Source organism: Sinohyriopsis cumingii, chromosome 17 (genome assembly GCF_028554795.1).
Source record: "Sinohyriopsis cumingii isolate HCF-2022 chromosome 17, ASM2855479v2, whole genome shotgun sequence".
Lineage (NCBI taxonomy): Eukaryota > Metazoa > Mollusca > Bivalvia > Unionida > Unionidae > Sinohyriopsis > Sinohyriopsis cumingii.
This window is the reverse complement of record NC_142977.1, coordinates 113,523,051-113,542,725: the sequence shown is the minus strand read 5'-3', so window position 1 is coordinate 113,542,725 and position 19,675 is coordinate 113,523,051. Positions and strand designations below refer to the sequence as shown.

The window sequence follows — 19,675 nt, the reverse complement described above, 5'->3', positions numbered from 1 at the left end:
GCTAATAAAAAAAACAATTATACATTGATAAATTACTTGTGGTTGTTTTCTTATTAATAATCCCTGTCTGTTATCCTTGGAACTTGTAGTTTGTTATTCTGGAAATATCAGTTAATTTTTATCAATCTGATGTGGAACTAATTTTGTGCGCTGGTAGACATAGCACAGCAGAACATGTATGGTAAACAGCTGACATTACCGTAAGAAATCTGCTAATTCTCTGTGTCACAAACTTTAGGTAGCAAATGTATGTGAGTATAATATAAAAAGAATATTTGCTTGAAATGAGTGAATAACAGATACATTTCATCTTGTGGGTGAAAAACTCTAGTACAGTGTGACCCTGCTATAACACAGTAGTTGGGAGCCATAAACCCAGACCGCGTTATATACCGAACCGTGTTATATGCAACTAAGTCAGTTAGCTGAAGAAAATGTACTCCCCCCACAAAAAAAATGGGTGTGTGTGTGTAATAAATGCGGGTGGTAAAATACGTGCTTTGTCGGCACAGTTACCATTTTGAATTGATGCATATTAAACGAGAAATACACCTGTAGTGAAAACAGAGAAGACATAATATAATAGTTTATTTAGAGAACCATGAATTGGTACATATATGCGAATCCCGTTTATATAAAAATGTCTAATGTATAGCATGAATAGAGTATCAACACCATGTACTCACCTGCACACCTCATCATATACATTCAATCCACAATACAAGTGATTCCATCAAAAATATGCACACACAGCTTTAAAATATTCATTAATTTTGTAACAGGTCATATTGGTCTGAATTCAGTGGAAAAACATAGCACAATCACGTAACGAAAGACAAAGCACATTTACTTTAAAGCACGTTCCAAGTTGGTAAAAGTTAGTTTGCATTTTAAGCCACCGTTGGCATAAACTTTTTCCCTACAAAAAGGTAACTTTCACAGCAGAGTTAACGTGTTCCAGTTGGAAAATGCAAAAATCCATCAGATTCCATCACTTTTATTTAAGTTTGGTACTGACTTCCTCTGAAGAAAAGTTCTTTGCTGTTATTGAAAAAGTGTAGTCGGCTTTCTTTGATGAAGGGTGCATGCGCTATTGAAGTCACCGCTAAAGGACAGCTTTGGAGAACCAAACGAATGCCCCATTTCTTATCGTGGCGGCAACATCAAATAATTGAGACGGGTATTTTTTTCCATTTGCTGAGCACGTTTTCATAACAGTCAGTGCTTCAAAGGTAATCTGTTGCCTTTGAAATTTCAGCAAACTATTTTATCAGGGTACATTTTTAAAAAGGAATTGGCCGTCGTTTAGACTATTCTAGTTACTGTCCATCCATGCCTACTGAATAAACCAATAAGTAAATTGTATTTTTTTATTTCTTCCTTTGTGGTAGCAGTGTGAAGCTGCCTTCCACACATGTGTCTAAAAATTAACAAAGGGTTAACGAACAATAGAGATGCAGGTGTTCTGATGACAGGGTTTATTACAGAAAACGTGAGTGTTCTTAAGAATTTAATTCTAAGTGAAACAAAGAGAATTTTTACTTACCATCCACATAAAAATGTCAGTCTTTGTAAATATATTAATTACTAGCAAGCAGCCGAAAATCCGATGAAAGATAGATTATGAGACAATGCCTCATCCGGTTGATCTCCATTACCAGAAATGTCAACAACAAAAAAGCAGATATTTCAGAACATACAGAACTCATGCTAGATGTTAAGATAAGTGGATTATGATATAACAATGCACTGTTTAGATGGTTTGTCAGTATGGACAAAGAATTTGTTTATGTAACAATTGATACATTTCAGTGCATTTTATATCCAGTTTGCGCCTTCCTTTCATGGGGCCTCTGAATTTCTCCACTCCAAACCAATGGTTTATAAAAAAATTTAAACAGCCAACAATGTCGCCAATATAAAAAAAGTATGTTTTGCAGCCAATAAGGAAAAACAATCCAAGTTTGCGACATTGGCAAAGACCTACGCGCTCCCAGAATAAACTTTTTATGCGTTTATTCTTCTTACTTTTAAGAAGAATTTTTGTTTGTTTTTCGTGTACGAGAAAAATACATATAAAATTTCAGGAGCCAAGCCACGATCGTCTTGTATTATTCATAAGCGATCTCTTCCCCAAAATGAGAAGCAACTTTTTACGTTTTTTTTCGTACTTTTTAAGATTTTTTTTTCTGCACAAGAAAAATACATGTATATGAAATTTCGCGAGCCATGCCATGACTGTGTTATATCTGAATTCGCGTTATAACGGAGCACGTTATAGCGGTGTCACACTGTATTTTCATCCACTTGATGAAATATATCCATTATTCACTCGCTTCAAGCAAATATCCTCTATATATTTAATCACCCTGATATATTTAACCACCCTACTGCATTCAGACAGATATATTTCAACACCACTGTGCTGACATCACCACAAGACATATACAATCATTAAAAAATAGTCTATGATGTGGTTTTAATACTGTCCTATAAACACAAGTTAAAAACAGAAATTAATTAAACAATGCTGACCTTGATTACACAATACAGAAATTGATTACAAAATATTGGCCTTGATTACATATTACAGTTGTTGTTGTTGTTGTTGTTGTGGGGCTTAACACCATTTTTCAGCACACAATAGGCTATACATGGCGGCTAGTATTAATGGTGAAAAAAGAACCTGGGAAATCCCTGGAAAGAACCACCGACCCACAAGAAGCTACTGGCAAACTTTCTCACATACCCATATTGGCCGAATCAGAGAGTCGAACCCACGGAGCCAGAGGTGAGATGGCAGTAATCCATAACAGAAAGCGCTTTAGACCACTCAGCCACTCGGGGCCCCTACACAATACCGAAATTGATTACAAAATACTGGTCTTGATTACACAATACAGAAATTGATTACAAAAATACTGGTCTTGGTCACCATACAAACTTGGTATCTTCAAATTCTTGTATCTGTTGTGCACAAATCATGGGTTAAAAGTCAAAAGAAATGTCATGCTAGTGTGATTGCAGAGGGATGGGTAGTTGCTGAAAAGTATCATTGTGGAATTAATGCTATTCGTTGTGAAGTATGACTGCACAATGAAGGCTTTTCTCTCCTGAGTACAATTGTGGAATGATGGCTATTCACTAAGAAGTATGATTGCATAATGATAGCTATTCACTTAGGAGTATGACTGTGGAACGATGGCTATTCAATGTGGAGTATGAAAATGATGGCTATTCAATGTGGAGTATGACAATGATGGCTATTCACTATGGAGTATGTCAATGATGGCTATTCACTGTGGAGTATGTGAATAATGGCTATTCACTGTGGAGTATGTCAATGATGGCTATTCACTATGGAGTATGTCAATGATGGCTATTCACTGAGGAGTATGTCAATGATGGATATTCACTGAGGAGTATGTCAATGATGGATATTCACTGAGGAGTATGTCAATGATGGATATTCACTGTGGAGTATGTCAATGATGGCTATCACTGTGGGGATGAGACTGTCAATGATGGCAATTCACTGTGGAGTATGTCAATGATGGCTATTCACTGTGGGAATGAGACTGTCAATGACGTCAATTCAACAAGTATTACTGATATGTGTATTATATATTAATTTATAATTTAGTTTTATTTAAGTCATTAGGGTTTATTACATTTATACTTTAATTCTTTAAATTCAGTGACTGGCTTGTGTCATAGTAAAAGTACATGCACATTATGTGTAGAATTTCATTCATAAATCAAGGCCTAATGCTAGGAGTACAATTGCCTTGCAGAGATATCATGCATGCCCTAGTTGTTGGTTGGCTCAATAATGTGAGAAGGTCAGAACATGACTGTTGAATTATTTCACAATCTAGTAATTAAATTATTTCACAATCTAGTAATTTAAATGCTTGAGAATCTTTTAACTGGTTTTGTTAATTTGGTGAGTACATAGAGACTATATAAGAGAATTAAAACACCACAGTAGGATTTTTCAGTTAATATGCCAGTTCTATAAGAGTCATGAGAGAAAATCATGATTTATTTATAACATGCTTGTTGGACATGCAGAGTCAAAACTATATATTCAAAAGCAGACTATAACTTGAAAATTATGTGAACTTATTCAAGGACACAAACAATTAAATAATTCTGTTCAAGGACTTTAGTCATATTCCACCTTGAAGTAAAAACTTTTAAAACTGAGATTCAACAGTGGAAAGTTTCTAATTTGATGTGAAATTAATAGTACAATTTAGGATAATATTTTAGGAATTCATACACTGCAAGTTTTCTTTTTTATCCTTTCTCTTTGTTTGATTTAATATCATTTGGGAAAAAAAATTATATTTTGGAAACATGAATGCCCGATGCATTTCACCTGGTGATGCATTTCACCTGGTCTTGTTACATAGCTTAAGCTCTTAGAAGTAACAAGAGTATGATTGTGGATTGATGGCTATTCAACGGGCTGTAAGATTGTAGATTGATGGCTATTCACTGAGATGTATGATTGTGTACTGATGGCTGTTCACTGAGATGTATGATTGTGGATTGAGAAGTATAACTGCAAAAGAATGTCTATTTGCTAAGGAATATAATTTAAGAAGGATGGCTATTTACTGATGAGTATGACTGTGTAAAGATGGCTATTAGCAGAAAAAATATGATTACCAAAATATAACATATTCAGGTGTTATTAATTTAAATTATTCATTGATCCACACATTTTTCTTGTCACCTAAAGATTTAAATAGATAAGGCTGCTCAGATCAAGCTGAAAATGGAAGGAAAATCAAAATCATGGACTTGTTTTATTTCTTATATATTGCTTCTAAGTATGAATTGCTGAGGAAATGTTCTGTTAAGGAACTGAAATTTGTGTACGTGGTAGATGTACCAAGCTTAAATGAGTGAAAGGATATCAAAATCATGGCCTACCCTCCTCCTCCTGTAATGTACGAATATCCTTTCCCTGAAGCAACGTTGTAACCATACCGTTCACCTATAGCCATCATCCCACTGGAGTCATAGCAGGCAAGCAGCTGTTTCAACCTCTTGATACTGAAAAACAATTATAAATACAGGGAAAATGAAATTAGATGAAAACATTACCCTCTTTTCTTAAGCAAGCAACATCTGACAGAAGTAGATCAATAAAACATTAGCATGCTTTCTCATTTAAGCAGCAATTGCCATCATTTATAGTAAAATTTGTAACATTTGTAAATTTGAAAAATGCTAATGTTTCACTCAGCAGGCTTGCAAAGATCTTAAAGCATGAAATGATAGCATGTATTTAATATCAACAAGCTTCTTGAAGATTTTTTTCTTGTAAAATAAAGAAATACAATTTAAAATGACATTTTCTGATAGTGAATTGAAATACAATTTAAAATGAAATTTATAGTGCACTGAAATACAATTTAAAATGACATTATTTGATAGTGCACTGAAATACAATTTAAAATGACATTATTTGATAGTGCATTGAAATACAACTTAAAATGGCATTATTTGATAGTGCATTGAAATACAATTTAAAATGACATTATTTGATAGTGCATTGAAATACAATTAAATAATGACATTATTTGATAGTGCATTGAAATACAATTTAAAATGACATCATTTGATAGTGCATTGATGGACAGGAACATTAAGACCCAGTATAAATTAAAATCACACACACACCTTCCCTCTGTGTAAAATACAAACCTGATGATGGTATCATCATCTGCTATAATAAGCCAGGGAATCTGTGAAGTCTTGGGGTTGTTTATAAACCTCTTCATGATGGCCAATGTCTTGCCACAATGACCTGAAGATACCGTACAGAATATATACAGCCTTGTTATGTGATATTAAGACAATAGTTATATCTTACAACAATGACCTGAAGATACCGTACAGAATATATACATCCTTGTTATGTGATATTAAGACAATAGTTATATCTTACAACAATGACCTTAAGATACCGGACAGAATATATACAGCCTTGTTATGTGATATTAAGACAATAGTTATATCTTACAACAATGACCTGAAGATACCGTACAGAATATATACAGCCTTGTTATGTGATATTAAGACAATAGTTATATCTTACAACAATGACCTTAAGATACCGGACAGAATATATACAGCCTTGTTATGTGATATTAAGACAATAGTTATATCTTACAACAATGACCTGAAGATACCGTACAGAATATATACAGCCTTGTTATGTGATATTAAGACAATAGTTATATCTTACAACAATGACCTTAAGATACCGGACAGAATATATACATCCTTGTTATGTGATATTAAGACAATAGTTATATCTTACAACAATGACCTTAAGATACCGTACAGAATATATACAGCCTTGTTATGTGATATTAAGACAATAGTTATATCTTACAACAATGACCTTAAGATACCGGACAGAATATATACATCCTTGTTATGTGATATTAAGACAATAGTTATATCTTACAACAATGACCTGAAGATACCGTACAGAATATATACAGCCTTGTTATGTTAATAGTTATATTAGTTATGTTAATAATTATATTAAGAATAACTGGTTTTGTTTTGCTGGGCTTAATGCAATTTTTCAGCACACGATAGGCTATACATGGCTGCCAGTATACATTTAGTGGAGGAAGAGCCCAGGAAGACCCCAAGAAGAACCACTGACCCACGAGAAGCTATTGGCAAGTTTTCTCACATACCTATTGCTGGTTAATTCAGAATTTGATCTCAAAGAGAATGAGGTGAGATGTGTGAGTGATATGTAAAGGCAAGCACCTTAGACCACTTGGCCACTTGGGGCCCTTATATAAAGGTAAGCACCCTAGACCACTTGGCCACTCAGAGCCCCTATGTAAAGGTAAGCACCTTAGACCACTTGACCACACAGGCCCCTATGTAAAGGTAAGCACCTTAGACCACTTGGCCACTCGGGACCCAACGTAAAGGTAAGCACCTTAGACCACTTGGCCACTCGGGCCCCAACGTAAAGGTAAGCACCTTAGACCACTTGGCCACTCGGGCCCCAACATAAAGGTAAGCACCTTAGACCAGTTGGCCACTCGGGGCCCTTATGTAAAGGTAAGCACCTTAGACCACTTTGCCACTCGTGGCCCCTATGTAAAGGTAAGCACCTTAGACCACTTGGCCACTCGGGGCCCCTATGTAAAGGTAAGCACCTTAGACCACTTTGCCACTCGTGGCCCCTATGTATAGGTAAGCACCTTAGACCACTCAGCCACTCATGGCCCCTATGTAAAGGCAAGCACCTTAGACCACTCGGCCACTCGGGGCCCCTATGTAAAGGTAAGCACTAGACCACTTGGCCAATCCCAAATTAAAAATTAAACATTAAAAATGATCACATATCTTGAAATATAATCATCAATATCACACTCACTTTGAGAACCATACCTGATCACTGTTTGACATGATTTATGTGACTTAACCAATCACTGTGAGAACCATACCTGGTCATTGTTTGACATGATATATGTGACCTGAACAATCACTGTGAGAACCATACCTGGTCATTGTTTGACATGATATATGTGACCTGAACAATCACTGTGAGAACCATACCTGGTCATTGTTTGACATGATATATGTGACCTAAACAATCACTGTAAGAACCATACCTGGTCATTGTTTGACATGATTTATGTGACCTAAACAATCACTGTGAGAATCATACCTGGTCATTGTTTGACAATATATATGTGACCTAAACAATCACTGTGAGAACCATACCTGGTCATTGTTTGACATGGTATATGTGACCTAAACAATCACTGTGAGAACCATACCTGGTCATTGTTTGACATGATTTATGTGACCTAAACAATCACTGTGAGAATCATACCTGGTCATTGTTTGACAATATATATGTGACCTAAACAATCACTGTGAGAACCATACCTGGTCCTTGTTTGACATGATTTATGTTACCTAAACAATCATTGGTCATTTCTACAAATTTTAGTAAAGTTGCAAAAATAAGTTACAAACAATGTTCTTTCTCAGTCACATTTTGACATCTGACCTCTTGATCCAAAATCAATGGCTTCTTCAACCACAGACTTTGGAAGGATACATGGTACAGAATTTAAAAAATCTTCTGTTGAAACCATATTAGTTTTCAACAACAGTGACATTTGGCCCTTACTCTGCATTTATTGACTTTCATTTCAGTGACCTTGACCTTACCTTTTTATCCCGAAATTGAAGGCTTTTTGGTGATTGTTGATGATCAAACATTTTAGTAGAGTAATGGTTCATGGTCAAAGATTTTAGTAAAGTAATGGTTGATGATCAAAGATTTTAGTCAAGTAATGGTTCATGGTCAAAGATTTTAGTTTGGTAATGGTCAATGGTCAAAAACTCTAGTTTGGTAATGGTCAAACACTTTAGTCTGATGAAGGTTGATGCTCAAACAATTTAGTTTGGTGAAGGTCAATGGTCAAACATTTTAGTTTGGTAAAGGTCAATGGTCAAACATTTTGGTTTGGTAAAGGTCAATGGTCAAACATTTTGGTTTGGTAAAGGTTGATGGTTAAACAATTTAGTTTGGTAATGGTCGATGGTCAAACAGTAATGGTTGATGGTCAAACAATTTAGTTTGGTAATGGTCGATGGTCAAACAGTAATGGTCGATGGTCAACCATTTTAGTTTGGTAATGGTCAATGGTCAAACAGTAATGGTTGATGGTTAAACATTTTAGTTTGGTAATGGTCGATGGTCAAACAGTAATGGTTGATGGTCAAACATTTTAGTTTGGTAATGGTCGATGGTCAAACAGTAATGGTCGATGGTCAACCATTTTAGTTTGGTAATGGTCAATGGTCAAACATTTTAGCTATTGGAACATATAGATGGAGGAACAGATGTTATAACTTGACAACACACTCTGGCAAAAATTGATATTAATCGGCAAATTCATCAAATACACTTCTGATTTTTTTTTTTAAATTGATCTTAAATTTTAAAAAGGCAAGTACTTTGCATCTTATTCTCAATGTTTAGAGTGATTAAGTATACCATGAATAGAATATTAAATTGATTTCACAACCCAGATGTATAGATTACCATACCTTGTTTGGCACCCCAAGGTATGTGTCCTTCACATGGCTATATAAAATTGATTTCACAACCCTGATGTATAGATTACCATACTGTGTTTGGCACCCCAAGGTATTTAGCAGAGATAGATGTGTCCTTCACGTGACTATATAAAATTGATTTCTCAACCCTGATGTATAGATTACCATACTGTGTTTGGCACCCCAAGGTATTTAGCAGAGATAGATGTGTCCTTCACATGGCTATATAAAATTGATTTCACAACCTTGATGTATAGATTACCATACCGTGCTTGGCACCCCAAGGTATTTAGCAGAGATAGATGTGTCTTTCACATGGCTATATAAAATTAATTTCACAACCCTGATGTATAGATTACCATACCGTGTTTGGCACCCTAAGGTATTTAGCAGAGATAGATGTGTCATCCACATGGCTATAAAAAATTGATTTCACAACCCGGTGATATTGTCAAGATTACCATGTGTTTGACACCCCGAGGTTTATGATAGAAACAGGTGGTTCCTCAACATGGCTATATTAAATTAATTTATATCCTTGTGGCAAGGTGTACATTACCATGCTGTATTTGGCATCCTGAGGTCTATGGTAGGGATAAAGGGGTCCTCCACATGTTATAATATCAAAGTGATTTCATAATTCTAGTTAGGTATACATTGATAAGCACAGTGTTTGGACCATTATAGTAAAGATAGATGGGTCCTCCACTTGCTAAACTATCAAAATGATTTCATAATTCTAGTAAAGTATACATTAACATGCACAGTGTTTGGACCATTATAGTAAAGATAGATGGGTCTTCCACTTGCTAAACTATCAAAATGATTTCATAATTCTAGTAAAGTATACATTAACATGCACAGTGTTTGGACCATTATAGTAAAGATAGATGGGTCCTCCACTTGTTATACTATCAAAATGATTTCATAATTCTAGTGACAAGGTGTTTATTACCATGCTCAGTGTTTGGCACCCCGAGGTCTATTGTAGGAATTGATGGGTCCTCCACATGGCTGTAGTACTCAATGTTTTCAGTCTCTTTTCCCCATGTGTTCTTCACGACTGACGCTGAATTGCAATAAACAATTATGTTCTGAGAATGCAATCATTTATAATGTTTAACAAATCACCAATTACAATATTTATATGAGACAAATAACTGAGCAAATATTTGATCTGAATTTGAATATTCACTTTGAGTCAACAAAAACAGTATTGTGGCAATAAAATATATGATAAAATGTGTCACAAAGAACATTAAGGTTTGCTACTCAGATGATGATAACATGTGTGTCACTGTACAGGAAGAACATTTAGGTTCATTTGTCAGTTGGCTATGATATGATGTGTGTCACTGTACAGGAAGAACATTTAGGTTCATTTGTCAGTTGGCTATGATATGATATGTGTCACTGTACAGGAACAATATTAAGGTTCATTTGTCATTTGGCTATGATATGATGTGTGCCACTGTACAGGAAGAACATTTAGGTTCATTTGTCAGTTGGCTATGATATGATGTGTGTCACTGTACAGGAAGAACATTTAGGTTCATTTGTCAGTTGGCTATGATATGATATGTGTCACTGTACAGGAACAATATTAAGGTTCATTTGTCATTTGGCTATGATATGATGTGTGTCACTGTACAGGAAGAACATTTAGGTTCATTTGTCAGTTGGCTATGATATGTGTCACTGTACAGGAAGAATATCAAGGTTCATTTGTCAGTTGGCTATGATATGATGTGTGCCACTGTACAGGAAGAACATTTAGGTTCATTTGTCAGTTGGCTATGATATGATGTGTGTCACTGTACAGGAAGAATATTAAGGTTCATTTGTCGGTTGGCTATGATAGCATGTGTGTCACTGTACAGGAAGAACATTTAGGTTCATTTGTCAGTTGGCTATGATAACATGTGTGTCTGTACAGGAAGAATATTATGGTTCATTTGTCAGTTGGCTATGATATGATGTGTGTCACTATACAGGAAGAACATTAAGGTTCATTTGTTAAGAGGCTATAACATGTGTCACTGTACAGGAAGAACATTAAGGTTCATTTGTTAAGAGGCTATAACATGTGTCACTGTAAGGTAAGAACATCAAGGTTCATTTGTCAGTTGGCTATTATAAGGTGTGTCACTGTACAGGAAGAACATCAAGGTTCATTTGTCAGTTGGCTATTATAAGGTGTGTCACTGTAAGGTAAGAACATCAAGGTTCATTTGTCAGTTGGCTATTATAAGGTGTGTCACTGTAAGGTAAGAACATCAAGGTTCATTTGTCAGTTGGCTATTATAAGGTGTGTCACTGTACAGGAAGAACATCAAGGTTCATTTGTCAGTTGGCTATTATAAGGTGTGTCACTGTAAGGTAAGAACATCAAGGTTCATTTGTCAGTTGGCTATTATAAGGCGTGTCACTGTACAGGAAGAACATCAAGGTTCATTTGTCAGTTGGCTATTATAAGGTGTGTCACTGTAAGGTAAGAACATCAAGGTTCATTTGTCAGTTGGCTATTATAAGGTGTGTCACTGTAAGGTAAGAACATCAAGGTTCATTTGTCAGTTGGCTATTATAAGGTGTGTCACTGTACAGGAAGAACATTAAAGTTCATTACTCAGATGCATAGTCATTGTTTGCTGATATCACTATGTTAGAAAATGAAAACAGAAATTATTTTGTACATTACAATTGTCAATTCTTGTTAAGGTATATATATATATATATATATATATATCTTTAGGTATATGTAACACACACTGATGTATGAATCTTGCTAAGGTATAAATATATATTTAGGTAGGTGTGTAACATACCAGTGTATTCATTTTGCTATGGCATAAATGTATTTAGCCATGTGTGATACACACTGATGTACTAATGTTGCTAAGGCATTGATGTAGCTTGAGACAGGTGTGACATGTATCAATATATAAATCTTACCAGGATATAAATGTATCTTAGGTAGGTGGGATGTACAAATATATCTTTAGGTAGATGTTACAGACACCACTTATTAATGTTGCCAATATATAAATGTAGTTTTACATTGCTAATATGTACATTTATCATGAGGTAGGTGTGAAATATACCAATATATTAATCTTGTTAAGGTATAAATGCATCTTTAGGTAAGTGTGACATACTACAGTATTAATCTCACTAAGGTATAAATGTATCTTTAGGTAAGTGTGACATATACCACTGTATTAATCTCACTAAGGTATAAATGTATCTTTAGGTAAGTGGGACATATACCACTGTATTAATCTCACTAAGGTATAAATGTATCTTTAGGTAAGTGTGACATATACCACTGTATTAATCTCACTAAGGTATAAATGTATCTTTAGGTAAGTGTGACATATACCACTGTATTAATCTCACTAAGGTATAAATGTATCTTTAGGTAAGTGTGACACATACCACTGTATTAATCTCACTAAGGTATAAATGTATCTTTAGGTAAGTGTGAAATATACCACTGTATTAATCTCACTAAGGTATAACTATATCTTTTGGCAGGTGTGACACATATTGATGTGTTAATCTTGTCAAGATATGTGTGTGTGCGTGATTTAGACTTTTTACATAGCTTTAACAATTTTTCAGTCAAATTGCTACAAAGTCTGCAGTGTGGCAGTTTACAGTGACGTCTAACACTTGGGCATCATGCCGCAGAAATGTAGCATGATGTCCCACCCAGTCAAATTTTTCTCACACCAGGCCGACCAGTCCTAACACTAACCTCTTAATGCTTAGCGCCTAGCAAGGCAGATGTCACTACCATTTTTTAAAGACTTTGGTAAGACTTGGCCGGGGCTCAAACCTGTAACCTCCCACATCCGAGGCAGATGTTCTAACCACTAGGCCACCGGAGCGGTCTCTTGTCAAGATATAAATGCATCTTTAGGTAGTTATCAAATGAACCAATGTATTAATCTTGTCAAAATAAAAAGGAATCTTTAGGCAGGTGTGAAACATGCTGATGCAAACACATACTGATATATTAATTCTGTTACGGCATCAATGTTTTATTACATAGGTTTGATACATCCTCATCTATCAATCTTGCTATGGCATAAATCTTCAGATCAACGTATGTGCAACACATTAATCTTCAGATCAACATATGTGCAACACATTTATCTTGCTATGTTATAAATGCATCTTTAGATATGTATGACTCCTACTCATGTATTAATCTTTACACATATATGACTCGTACTGATGTATGAATCTTTAGATATGTATGACTCATACTGATGTATTAATCTTTAGATATGCATGACTTGTACTGATGTATTAATCTTTAGATACGTATGACTTATACTGGTGTATTAATCTTTAGATATGTATGACTTGTACTGATGTATTAATCTTTAGGCATGTACGACTCATACTGATGTATTAATCTTTAGATATGTATGATTCATACTGATGTATGTATGACTCATGTATTAATCTTTACATATATATGACTCGTACTGATGTATGAATCATTAGATATGTATGACTCGTACTGATGTATTAATCTTTAGATATGCATGACTTGTACTGATGTATTAATCTTTAGATACGTATGACTCATACTTGTGTATTAATCTTTAGATATGTATGATTCATACTGATATATTAATCTTTAGATACGTAAGACTCATACTGATGTATGTATGACTCGTACTGATGTATGACTCTTTAGATATGTATGACTTGTACTGATGTATTAATCTTTAGATACATATGACTTGTACTGATGTATTAATCTTTAGATATGTATGACTTGTACTGATGTATTAATCTTTAGATATGTATGACTCATACTGATGTATTAATCTTTAGATATGTATGACTTGTACTGATGTATGAATCTTTAGATACGTGACTCATACTGATGTATGAATCTTTAGATATGTATGACTCATACTGATGTATGAATCTTTAGATATGTATGACTTGTACTGATGTATTAATCTTTAGATATGTATGACTTGTACTGATGTATTAATCTTTAGATATATATGGCTCATACTGATCTTTAGATACATGACTCGTACTGATGTGTTAATCTTTAGATATATATGGCTCATACTGATGTATTAATCTTTAGATACATATGGCTCATACTGATGTATTAATCTTTAGATATGTATGACTTGTACTGATGTATTAATCTTTAGATATGTATGACTTGTACTGATGTATGAATCTTCAGATACGTGACTCATACTGATGTATGAATCTTCAGATATGTGACTCATACTGATGTATGAATCTTTAGATGTGTATGACTTGTACTGATGTATTAATCTTTAGATATGTATGACTTGTACTGATGTATTAATCTTTAGATACATGACTCATACTGATGTATGAATCTTTAGATGTGTATGACTCGTACTGATGTATTAATTTTTAGATATGTATGACTTGTACTGATGTAATAATCTTTAGATACATGACTTGTACTGATGTATTGATCTTTAGATACGTGACTCATACTGATGTATGAATCTTTAGATATGTATGACTTGTACTGATGTATTAATCTTTAGATATGTATGACTTGTACTGATGTATTAATCTTTAGATACATGACTCGTACTGATGTATTAATCTTTAGATATATATGACTCATACTGATGTATTAATATTTAGATACATATGACTCATACTGATGTATTAATCTTTAGATATGTATGACTTGTACTGATGTATGAATCTTCAGATACGTGACTCATACTGATGTATGAATCTTCAGATACGTGACTCACTGATGTATGAATCTTTAGATATGTATGACTTCTACTGATGTATTAATCTTTAGATACGTGACTTGTACTGATGTATTAATCTTTAGATATATATGACTCATACTGATGTATTAATCTTTAGATACATATGACTCATACTGATGTATTAATCTTTAGATACGTATGACTTGTACTGATGTATTAATCTTTAGATACGTATGACTCATACTGATGTATGAATCTTTAGATATGTTTGACTTGTACTGATGTATTAATCTTTAGATATGTATGACACATACTGATGTATTAATCTTTAGATATGTATGACTCATACTGATGTATTAATCTTTAGATATGTATGACTTGTACTGATGTATTAATCTTTAGGCATGTATGACTCATACTGATGTATTAATCTTTAGATACATAACAGCAATAATATGCTCTTCCATAAGGATTCTGTAAGTGTTGGTTATCATATTCAAAACATCTATGATTTGTCATACCTCGATCTTTGTGATATTTTTCACAGGTTTTGACAGCTATGAAGAAATCACCCTCTTCGACAGGTCTTCCCTGCACAGTAAAATGAAGACATGTGATATTATCATCAAGTACTAAACACACTGACTAGTGCCATCTATGCAAATATTAGGAGGATGGAAAATTAGGGGACATAACCCTGTTCATAATGTTGTAGAATGTTTGAAATCAAACTCACTCAAGGTCTCATCAGTGTAAAGATGCATGTTTATGTTTGGTTGAAATAGAACAATCCATGGTACATCAATGCTGTAGAAACCAGTTAAGCCAGGAGGTCAGACAAGCAGAAGGTATAATTTGTTTAAGGGATGTTATGGAATGTTGCAAATTGAAATTATTCAGGGTTTCATCAGTAAAAAGGCAGAAGCCAAATTCAGTTGAAATCTAACAGTACATTTAAAATTATTCTGAAGAACTGGTAAGCAAGGGGCATAACTACTCAAAATGATGTCATGTTCAGCTGAAATCCTTCAATTGTTTTTAAAGTATTGCTGCAGAAATTAAAGCCAGGAAGATGACAAATCAAGGGTCATAACTCCTGTCAATGCTGATGTCATATGCTAGAAATTAAACAATGCCTGGTAAAGTTAAGCTGCGGAAATTAAACTTAGGAGGACACATCTTCAGGAGTCAGGAGCAATAATTCTAAATACTGATCAAAATAGCATAAAAATCAAACTTTTTTAATTTTGATCTTGTCAGTGTAAAGTGGCATACCATATTTGGCTAAAATCCAACAATTTTCAGTCACGTTATCTTGTGGAAACCAAGCTGTTGACAGATGGATAGACAGACAGACAAATGGATAGATGAGTAATGTGACTAAACCGACTTATCTGAGCATGGTCCTAAGAAACGAAAGATTTAGAAATGTAAATCTATCACATTCATTGATCTTATTTCACATTATCATGTCCTAATGCAACTACACAGATGGATGAGATGGAAAGTAAAATTGTACCAGAAAATGCAAGATCTGTTCAAATTAAAACTTGTCTTCACATAAAATCAAAAACCAAAACATAAAAAGAAAAATTACATCACAAATGGCACGATCAGTGCAGTTGCTATAGTTACCAACAACATATGATTTCTGGAACAGTAGTACTCCTACATACACAGTCTGGGAATTTGACCGGATAGGAAGTGACACACTGAGCATTCTCATTGCCTGCACACAGCTCTGGCACCTCTGTCATTTTGACACCATTACCATCCTGGTAAATGTATTTGGCTAGCTGAAATAAAATAAAAAAACATTCATGCAATAGAGAACTTCACATTAAGACACCACTTAAACCTTTACAGTAAAAGTTACATTTGGGCTATGTCATAAATGAATTGGGTGACAAGTTTGGGCAAAGAAAAGGCATGTAGATCCTTGAAATGCTGACATGGGAATCACAGCAGATACATATATATCAATCACAAAATATGTGTCAAAGAATGGTAATCTTTCATGGAGATGGATGAATGTAAAAGAAAATCTGTATTGTTATTTATACATAACATTTATTCTTTCATAATTCTCCTTGGACACTTATATGTGATGTGATTTGTATTTTTAACATAGCTTTAACAATTTTTCAGTCATATCGCTACGATGTCTGCAATGTGGCAGTTTATAGTGATGTCTAGCACTGGGGCATCATGCTGCAGACATGTAGCATGATGTCCCACCCAGTCACATTATCCTGACACCAGGCCGACTGGTCCTAACACTAACCGCTTAATGCTGAGTGCCAAGCGAGGCAGCTGTTAGTACCATTTTTGTAAGTCTTTGGTATGACTTGGCCAGAGATCGAACCCATGATCTCCCGCTTCCGAGGCAGACGCTCTAACCACTAGGCCACCAGAATGGTGGACACTTATAAGGAAGGGCCTGGATAGTATTAGATATGTGGACACTTATAAGGAAGGGCCTGGGTAGTATTAGATACTTGGATGCTTATAAGGGCCTAGGTAGTATTAGATACCTGGACACTCATAAGGAAGGGCCTGGGTAGTATTAGATACTTGGATGCTTATAAGGGATTGGATAGTATTAGATACCTGGACTCTTATAAGGAAGGGATTGGATAGTATTAGATACCTGGACACTTATAAGGAAGGGCCTGGGTGGATATTTGGACACTTATAAGGAAGGGCTTGGATAGTATTTGATACCTGGACACTTATAAGGAAGGGCCTGGATAGTATTAGATATCTGGACACTTATAAGGAAGGGCCTGGGTAGTATTAGATACCTGGACACTTACAAGGAAGGGCTTGGGTAGCATTAGATACTTGGACACTTATAAGGAAGGGCATGGATAGTATTAGATACTTGGACACTTATAAGGAAGGGCCTGGATAGCATTAGATACCTGGACACTTATAAGGAAGGGCTTGGGTAGTATTAGATACTTGAACACTTATAAGGAAGAGCCTGGATAGTATTAGATACTTGGACACTTATAAGGAAGGGCCTGGGTAGTATTAGATACCTGGACACTTATAAGGAAGGGCCTGGATAGTATTAGATACCTGGACACTTATAAGGAAGGGCATGGATAGTATTAGATACTTGGACACTTATAAGGAAGGGCCTGGGTAGTATTAGATACTTGGACACTTATAAGGAAGGGCCTGGATAGTATTAGATACCTGGACACTTATAAGGAAGGGCCTGGGTAGTATTAGATATGTGGACACTTATAAGGAAGGGCCTGGGTAGATATTTGGACACTTATAAGGAAGGGCTTGGATAGTATTTAATACCTGGACACTTATAAGGAAGGGCCTGGATAGTATTAGATATCTGGACACTTATAAGGAAGGGCCTGGGTAGTATTAGATACCTGGACACTTACAAGGAAGGGCTTGGGTAGCATTAGATACTTGGACACTTATAAGGAAGGGCCTGGATAGCATTAGATACCTGGACACTTATAAGGAAGGGCTTGGGTAGTATTAGATACTTGAACACTTATAAGGAAGAGCCTGGATAGTATTAGAAACTTGGACACTTATAAGGAAGGGCCTGGGTAGTATTAGATACCTGGACACTTATAAGGAAGGGCCTGGATAGTATTAGATACCTGGACACTTATAAGGAAGGGCATGGATAGTATTAGATACTTGGACACTTATAAGGAAGGGCCTGGGTAGTATTAGATACTTGGACACTTATAAGGAAGGGCCTGGGTAGTATTAGATACTTGGACACTTATAAGGAAGGGCCTGGATAGTATTAGATACCTGGACACTTATAAGGAAGGGCTTGGGTAGTATTAGATATGTGGACACTTATAAGGAAGGGCCTGGGTAGATATTTGGACACTTATAAGGAAGGGCTTGGATAGTATTAGATACCTGGACACTTATAAGGAAGGGCCTGGATAGTATTAGATATTTGGACACTTATAAGGAAGGGCCTGGGTAGTATTAGATACTTGGACACTTATAAGGAAGGGCCTGGATAGTATTAGATACCTGGACACTTATAAGAAAGGGCCTGGATAGTATTAGATACTTGACACTTATAAGGAAGGGCCTGGGTAGTATTAGATACTTGGACACTTATAAGGAAGGGCCTGGGTAGTATTAGATACCTGGACACTTATAAGGAAGGGCCTGGATAGTATTAGATACCTGGACACTTATAAGGAAGGGCTTGGGTAGTATTAGATATGTGGACACTTATAAGAAAGGGCCTGGGTAGATATCTGGACACGTATAAGGAAGGGCTTGGATAGTATTAGATACCTGGACACTTATAAGGAAGGGCCTGGATAGTATTAGATACCTGGACACTTATAAGGAAGGGCCTGGATAGTATTTGATACTTGGACACTTATAATGAAGGGTCTGGGTAGTATTAGACATGTGGACACTTATAAGGAAGGGCCTGGGTAGATACTTGGACACTTTTATAAGGAAGGACCTGGATAGTATTAGATACTTGGACACTTATAAGGAAGGGCCTGGGTAGTATTAGATACCTGGACACTTATAAGGAAGGGCCTGGATAGTATTAGATACCTGGACACTTATAAGGAAGGGCTTGGGTAGTATTAGATATGTGGACACTTATAAGAAAGGGCCTGGGTAGATATCTGGACACGTATAAGGAAGGGCTTGGATAGTATTAGATACCTGGACACTTATAAGGAAGGGCCTGGATAGTATTAGATACCTGGACACTTATAAGGAAGGGCCTGGATAGTATTTGATACTTGGACACTTATAATGAAGGGTCT

The 19,675-nt window shown here is 35.4% G+C and overlaps 1 protein-coding gene across 1 annotated transcript in view; it reads right to left on the bottom strand.

Annotated features, from left to right (window-relative positions):
• LOC149779689 (beta-1,3-glucosyltransferase-like) overlaps nucleotides 1-19,675 on the bottom strand; it is a 61,097-nt gene that overhangs the window by 10,822 nt on the left and 30,600 nt on the right. The window contains exons 8-12 of the mRNA XM_089940534.1: nucleotides 16,553-16,672; nucleotides 15,398-15,467; nucleotides 10,085-10,198; nucleotides 5,722-5,824; nucleotides 4,945-5,067 (exon numbers count right to left, since the gene is read on the bottom strand). Coding sequence (XP_089796660.1) covers nucleotides 4,945-5,067; nucleotides 5,722-5,824; nucleotides 10,085-10,198; nucleotides 15,398-15,467; nucleotides 16,553-16,672 — 530 coding nt within the window. The remainder of the gene's footprint in view (nucleotides 1-4,944; nucleotides 5,068-5,721; nucleotides 5,825-10,084; nucleotides 10,199-15,397; nucleotides 15,468-16,552; nucleotides 16,673-19,675) is intronic.